We start from the raw sequence: 7,500 nt of genomic DNA, 5'->3' as shown, positions 1-7,500 counted from the left end.
CTCTCTTTCTCTCTTTCTCTCTTTACGTCTTTTTAAATCTTACAACGCCAACATTGGCTAACTTCTCATAAACATCGGACTCCACGCTAACTATTACAAATTACGCTACTACTCAATCATATCACGTGGCAAGAAAGAGAGAGAGAGAGAGAGAGAGAGAGAGAGAGAGAGAGAGAGTAAGAGAACAATGGCCTTTAAAGCATTCTAACAGCCAACGCTTATTCCAATTTGTATCGATCGAGAGGTGTAATTTTAGAAGCTTCGTGTCAATGAGATCACCAATCAAAGAGAGACCGTTCTTCGTTCTTAAAATGAACGACGCGAAAAGTCGACACAGAGAAAATAATATTATTTTATTTATATAATTTCAAATAATAGTTTCGAATGTACAATGTTTACGATCACGTGTACTATTTTCAATTTCTTATCAAACCGATCGTTATTACAGAATAATTATTTATTTATGTATTTATTTATTTGGTTATTTATTTATTTATTTAATTTAAATATATGAGATAATAAAGATAAAATATCTTTTACATCGGCTCAATATATATGTATATATATATGTATATATATATATATATTGAATTGATTATTCAGAATATATAATATAATCTAAAGTAATAGAGTTAACATAGTTTTGCTCGTTTTATTTTTTTCTTTCAATATATATTACATTTTATATATATACATAAATACATACATAGATATATATGATCAGCTGTTTAAAAATGAATGAAAAATTAATCAAGTGTTATTGATATTTCAGCCAAGGGCACCGCCTAAACGATATGATCTCTTGGCAGCCACGTGCAATGGGTTATCAAGTAACAACAATATTTGCAACATGAGCAATGACGGAAACAACGGACTGAGTATACCACGTATATCCGATGCAAGACGAATTAACGTTCGTACGTGGAGTGAATTCGCATCGTGGCATCATTTAAACAACGATGCTCCCTATTGGTGAAAAAAACAAATAACAAAATGAACAAACAAACAAACAAACAAACAAACAAACAAAAAAAAAATGTTAACCCCTTTTTGTGGATCCCTCGTCAAACGATGTACAAAAATGTACGAATATTCATAATAATTCCAGCGTTAAATCCTGGAAAAAAATAGTCGAGCTGTGAATCCGTTCGATCGGGGGGTCTTATGAAGAGGGGGATGGGGAGATGATGATACGAACTGAGATATAAGGGGTGGAACGACGAAATATTTTTTTTCGTTCGTCGATGCAAAAACGAACAGTGATACAAAGAGAAGAAAGAGAGAGAGAGAGAGAGAGAGAGAGAGAGAGAGAGAGAGAGAGAGAGAGAAAGAGAGAGAGAGAGAGAGAGAGAACACGATTATTGAGAATGAAATCCAAAATACATTGGCAGGGAAAAAGAAAGGAAAATATGAGAAAACGATGATCGAAGAGGAGGATATTTCTTAAAATCTTTTTTTTTTTTTTTTTTTTTTTTTTATTTTTATTTTTATTTTTATTTCTTTTGTTTCTATTATTATTATTTTTATTTTTTTTTTTTTTTTTTTTTTTTTTTCTTCACTTTTTTTTTCTCTCGACGAATTACGAGAAGCAACGACGATAGTTAAGATGACGATAATAATAGACGTCGGACGAGAAAAGTTCTCGTTGAAAAGAGGAAAAAAGATGTGATGCGGCTAAGAGAAAGAGATCAGAGTGAGAGAAAGAGAGAGAGAGAGAGAGAGAGAGAGAGAGAGAGAGAGAGAGAGAGAGAGAGAGAGAGAGAGAGAGGGAGAGAGAGAGAGGAGGAGAAAAAGAAGGAGAAGGAAGACGTAATAAAAATAAAGAGAGTCATACAGACTTCGGGCTATTGGATAGCACGGATCGATGGAAACCAGTATTAATGCTCACGTAGCTCTTATGGTAAGCATCTAATTATCTTTGTGGTAGTATATATTTACTTTGATTTTGTTGGATCGAAAGAAAAATATTTAAGAGAAATATATTCAGAGAGAGATAGAGAGATAGAGAGAGAGAGAGAGAGAGAGAGAGAGAGAGAGATCAGCTGTTTTTGACATATCAACTCTTTGCACTATGAAGTCAATCTTCTGAGATGTGATACTTGAATATATGAAATTAATTTTACAAAAAAAAAAAAAAAATTATTTTCGAAATATATGTACATACACACACACGCGCGCGCGCGTGCACGTTTTTATACATATATATATATATGTATGTATATATGTATGTATGTATGTATGTATGTGTATATGTATACTCGAAAAATAAAAACTAAAGAAGTAATTATAATGCAAAGAGTTAAATAAACGATCGTCTAATTATAAAAAGCTATTACGGCGAAATGAAAAAAAAAAAAAATTTGAATCGCGAATTGAAGTATTTATTTAACCTGAAATATTTCTAAAAGACATTTGCAATCGGAACGAACTCGAAGACGAAACGATCGACGAAAGTTTTCAAACGATACTCGAAGAAGACAAGACGGCAAACGTGCTTCACGTGATCGTACGATTAAACATATACGATATATGTACATAAATAAATACATGTACATACATACGTATATAAGATACATACATAACATACATATATACATAATATATGTATATACGTATATACACCTTTAAACTTTCTCTCTATAAATAACAATTCACTGTAGTGTTGCGATAACAGGCGCGACCGAGAAGACACTCGTGCGACTCTAATCGCCTTTACCTAAGGTCGCCGTTAGAACGAACGAATATTACCCGCTGATTTCATCTAACCGATCTATCGTTTATATTCTGCAAATCCTCGTCGTGACTGAGCAGTCGATTGTGTCCGGTTTCTTTTGATGACTTTTCTCTTTTTTTCTTCCTTTCTTTCGTTCCTTCTTTCTATCTTTTTTTTTGTCTTTTATTTATTTATTTTTTTTTCTTTCTTTCTTTCTTTCTTTTGTTTCTTTTGTTTCTATCAGTCACGAGAAGTCGATACCGACAAGGCCAGAAATAGGTAAATTCTATTTATAAATGAACACCCACATAAACTACGGTAAATCCATTTCGATTCGCATGCCAAAATGATCTTTCGAAATTTCAACAAATATTCTCTTTCCGTACGAATTCTACGTCAAATTAATCGTATAGCGTGAACTGTCTCAAATTGTTGGCTCTTTTCAAATTACGCCAAGAGTTTTCCGATATTTAATTTCATCTTGTTACAATGATTCATTCGTCTTACAATGATTCATAACGATTGTATAAATCAGTTAGGTATTATTATTTTTGGAACATCAATTGTGTGTTTCTACGAAATGAATAGATACAATTTTCTTTGCGGATGATTCGACAAAAATTAATTGTTCCTTTTTCTTTGAGACTCCCCTTTTTTCTTTTTTTTATTTTTTTTTTTTTTTGCCAATGATCTTTTTCTTCTCTTTTCTTTTTACAATCTGAAAATAAAAACAAAAATTTTTCGAAAGAGAGAAAAAGAGAGGGGAATAGAGAGACAGAAAGAGAGAGAGAGTGATTGTTTCGTAAAAAAAAAAATATATATATATATATATACATAAAAAAAAAAAAACTTTGTATTCATCATTTTGTATTATTTCTTATAATTACGATTAAAACTCTTAAAACACGGGTAATTTAACGAGTAATCTTCGTAATGTTAATAATAATTCGTTGAAAAGAAGTGTTACAGATATAAATTAGATTCAATGATGAATATCTTAAAAGGAGATCCTTGGCCTACTGCCAAGTGATCTTCCTGAACGGATCTAGGAAATGTTTTAATGCGACGTTGGACACCAACATTCTAATACATACCAATACGTACATACTAGTGATCAAAATGTACACCGTGCGATTTTTCTTACCCTTGACATCCTATTCGTTGCCTGAGGTGTCGTTTAAACCTTGCAAATATAGGTTGCAAGAACGTAGATAGTTTAGTGCGAACTCAATTTGGATTCTTAACTCGACAAAATTCGAAAGCATTCGATTGCGAAATGTTACCCCGACGAAGACGCGTTAACCTACTTTAAAATTTTTCTTTTTTTTTTTTTTCTTTTTTTTTTTATTGTTCCTACCGTCATGCATTTTTAACGAAGTGACTTTCCTCTTCCTCCCCCTCCTACTACCTCCCCTACTTCTCTGTCTAAAACGTCAGAGGAAAAAAAAAGACAAACTTTCGATTTTATTTCGCGAGTTTATATTCGCGCCAGTAATAATACGACAGTCGATTAAATCTTGTATGTGTGTTTTTCTCTGTGTGTGGTTGTATTTTTCTTATTGAGATATATTGCACGTGATTGAAAAATATTTTTCAAAATTTGCGTTCCTCGTAACGTATATGTTTTATTTAATTATGACCTTTTTTTTTTTTTTTTTTTTTTTTTTTTTTTTTTTTTTTTTTTTTTTCTTTTCTTTTTTCTTTCCACGAGTATCGTATAAAAATTCTCTTTTTGTACATTCTATTTTCAAAATGACTTGAACATCTTGAAAGTTCGATATATCGTATCTTTTTTCTTCCTCTTTTTCATTTTTTTTTTTTTTTTGAAAACGATTAAAAATCTAATCTTTTTTTCAGTCCATACTTATAACATACAATTTTTAATTTACGACAATATACATATATATATGTATGTGTGTGTGTGTGTGTGTGTACATACATTTTTATTAATAATACAAAAGAATAATAAAAATAAAAATTGATCAAGCATGTTAAATTTGTATCCGTCTTAATCTATTATATTAAAAAAAAAAAAAAAAAAAAAAAAAAAAAAAAAAAAAGAAATAAGACCGAGGAAAGAATACAAAATAGAGTTATGTACGTAACAGATGTATGTACATATGTACATATGTTTTAGCTGTATCAGGAATATCGAGGACGAGGCATATCCAGGATAACAGTGTCCATATATATGTATATGTATATATATATATATATATATATATATATATATATATTTATTTATTTATGTATTAGTCGTGAGGCGTGGTTGAAAAGTAGTGGCACTGGATCATATATGCATACATACTTGCACATATATATACATATATATATATATATCGGAGTATGCGGAGCAACTACAGAGCATTCGTGTCATATACCACGCCTCGTGTGACCACCGTAAAAAGTTTAAGACGTCTAGACGCGTGGGTCGTTCGAAGTAATCTTCACTCGAGTACTTCGTCCTTATTGCACTTCATCTCCCTCCATCTTGGATGCACTTTGTTTCTTTTTCCCTTGTTTTCTCTCTCTCTCTCTCTTTTTCTCTCTCTTACATTTTTTTTGTTTCTTTTCGAAATGCATCGTCGTAAAATTATTTTTCAACGAAAGAAACATAATTCGTATGTGTCAGTTTACATAAATTTATTTATCGTATCATATTTTGATTTTATTTTATAATAATAATAATAATAATAATAATAATAATATATATATATATTTATATACAATATTATATAATATTTAATAATTATCAGAATCGTAAACATATTTTGATATACCCATTCCCATTGAAATTTTGTTAATTAACCAATTATAAATTTAAACTAATTAATAAAATTAATTCGATATGTTTGTTTACAGATAGCAAGTGCAGCGGGGATTGAGGGGACGGGATCATTTACCAACGAAGATAATCAGAAATCAGAATTAATTAGCTGTAGAAGAGTAAGCTCGGCAAATGATCGGACATATAGTCCGTCGTCCGATCGATTCGAAACAAGTTCCGCATACTACTACTTGTCTGCTAACTCCAGCCATCGTCACGTGTGCTTTCTTCTCGATATATATATACAAATATATATCATCATAGTCTTCCTCCTTCTTCTCCTAATTTTCTTTTTTCATTATTCCTTTCTATTTATCAGTTTCTTTTCTATTTTTTTTTTTTTTTGTTTTTTTTTGTTTTTTTTTTTTTTTTTTTGTTTTTTTTTTTTTTCCATTCCTATAATAACCTGCCCGAAGAAAAGGGAGAGATAAGTTTTTAATTTACAAAAGCAAAATCCCTCTGGTGAGTCGATTCGTATAAAACAAATTTCGTTATTCTTTATCGTCGTTTATCACCCTTTTGAAATATATATATATACATACATACATACATATATATGTGTGTGTGTGTGTGTATATATAAATATATATGTATATATGTATATGTCTGTGTATTTTCTATCTTGACTCACTATCCTTTATTTTTTAATCTCTTTCTTTCATCCTTCTCTTCCCAAGTCTTTGCTATGGCCTTCCTTTTTTATATTTAAATGACGATATCCTATCGTGAGATATGTACCTATATATACATATATATATATATATAAATATATAATAAGAATTATAGAATTAAAATTATAACAATTACGTTCTTCTACGAAAATGAATAAAGAAAAGGGGAGTCTAGACGATACACATGTGTGTATACATATATATATATATATTTATATATATGTATATATATATATATATATATATATATATATATGACTCTCCAGTAATGAAGATGAAAGGAAAAAGAAATGAACATTATGTTCGAGATTAGTATCGAACTTAAACGCATAATGATATGTCGAATAATCCCATTGCTTTGATGTGCCAATTGTTCGTATTTTAATGCAAACGATTATGATGGTGTATAAATATAGCAAGGTATTATTGTCGACCTTGAGAAATTGAGAGTGAGAGAGAGAGAGAGAGAGAGAGAGAGAGAGAGAGAGAGAGAGAGAGAGAGAGAAGGAGAGAGAGAGGGAGAGAGAGAAAGATCTGTTAATGCAAAAAGAAAAAAAGTGCTGCTTCTATGCGTAGAAATAAGGTATATATATATATACAAATAAAAAAAAATATGTACATATATATATATATGTGCATGCGTGTATATATTATCTTTTAGTTCGCAATCATTATTCCTTATTGAAGGTGTGTTGTTGTTCCTCGCGCAAGTGACCGACCTTGAACAAGAGACACCTTTAACGGTGATCATGTTCAAAAAGAAAATGAAATGAAAAAAAAATAACACACACACACATACCTACACACCTACACGCACGCAAGCACGCAGGCAGGCAGGCAGGCAGGCAGTCACGCACGTAAAATAAATGAAAGAAAAAAACAAAAAAAAAAAAAACAAAAAAAAAACAAAAAAGGAAAAAAAAAGAAAATTAAGTAAATAAGAAGAAGTAGAAAAATAAAAAAAGCAGAAGAAAAAGAGGAAGAGGAAGAGACTGTGTAAACTTTTTGCCGGGTGCTTAAAAAGAAAAACAAAGAAAAAGAAAAGAATAGAAAAAAAAAAAATAGAAAAAAGAGCTGATTTCAAATGCTGCTTTTGCATTAACTATTTTAAAGAAATTACTCAATTACAATAAATATATATATATATATCATTGAATACGACGAGTCATCACCCCTTTTTTTATATATATATATGTACATATCAAATGTACATCTCGTCGGCAGGGATATAAAAACGAATGATTAGTGCAAAAGTAATTGAAAACTTTATGTTAATTAATTATATTGCT

At 30.3% G+C, this 7,500-nt stretch overlaps 1 protein-coding gene and 1 long non-coding RNA gene across 4 annotated transcripts in view; both read left to right on the top strand.

Moving 5' to 3' along the window:
- Positions 1-1,446, top strand: part of Gbs-70E (Glycogen binding subunit 70E) — a 40,200-nt gene extending 38,754 nt beyond the window's left edge. For 2 of the 3 annotated variants that reach the window (XM_035862637.2, XM_035862638.2), the window contains exon 4: positions 773-1,446. In XM_035862637.2, the coding sequence (XP_035718530.1) occupies positions 773-976 (204 nt within the window). In that variant the 3' untranslated portion in view covers positions 977-1,446. The remainder of the gene's footprint in view (positions 1-772) is intronic. The other variant, XM_085659319.1, reaches the window with a different exon arrangement.
- Positions 1,447-1,543: 97 nt separating this feature from the next.
- LOC146872785 (uncharacterized) overlaps positions 1,544-7,500 on the top strand; it is an 8,575-nt gene continuing 2,618 nt past the window's right edge. The window contains exons 1-2 of the long non-coding RNA XR_014982576.1: positions 1,544-1,900; positions 5,576-6,002. This is a non-coding gene — a long non-coding RNA (uncharacterized LOC146872785). The remainder of the gene's footprint in view (positions 1,901-5,575; positions 6,003-7,500) is intronic.

Source organism: Vespa mandarinia, chromosome 9 (assembly GCF_050613455.1).
Source record: "Vespa mandarinia isolate Hongniang chromosome 9, ASM5061345v1, whole genome shotgun sequence".
In the NCBI taxonomy this organism is placed as follows: Eukaryota; Metazoa; Arthropoda; class Insecta; order Hymenoptera; family Vespidae; genus Vespa; species Vespa mandarinia.
This window is presented reverse-complemented; position numbering and strand designations above follow the sequence as displayed.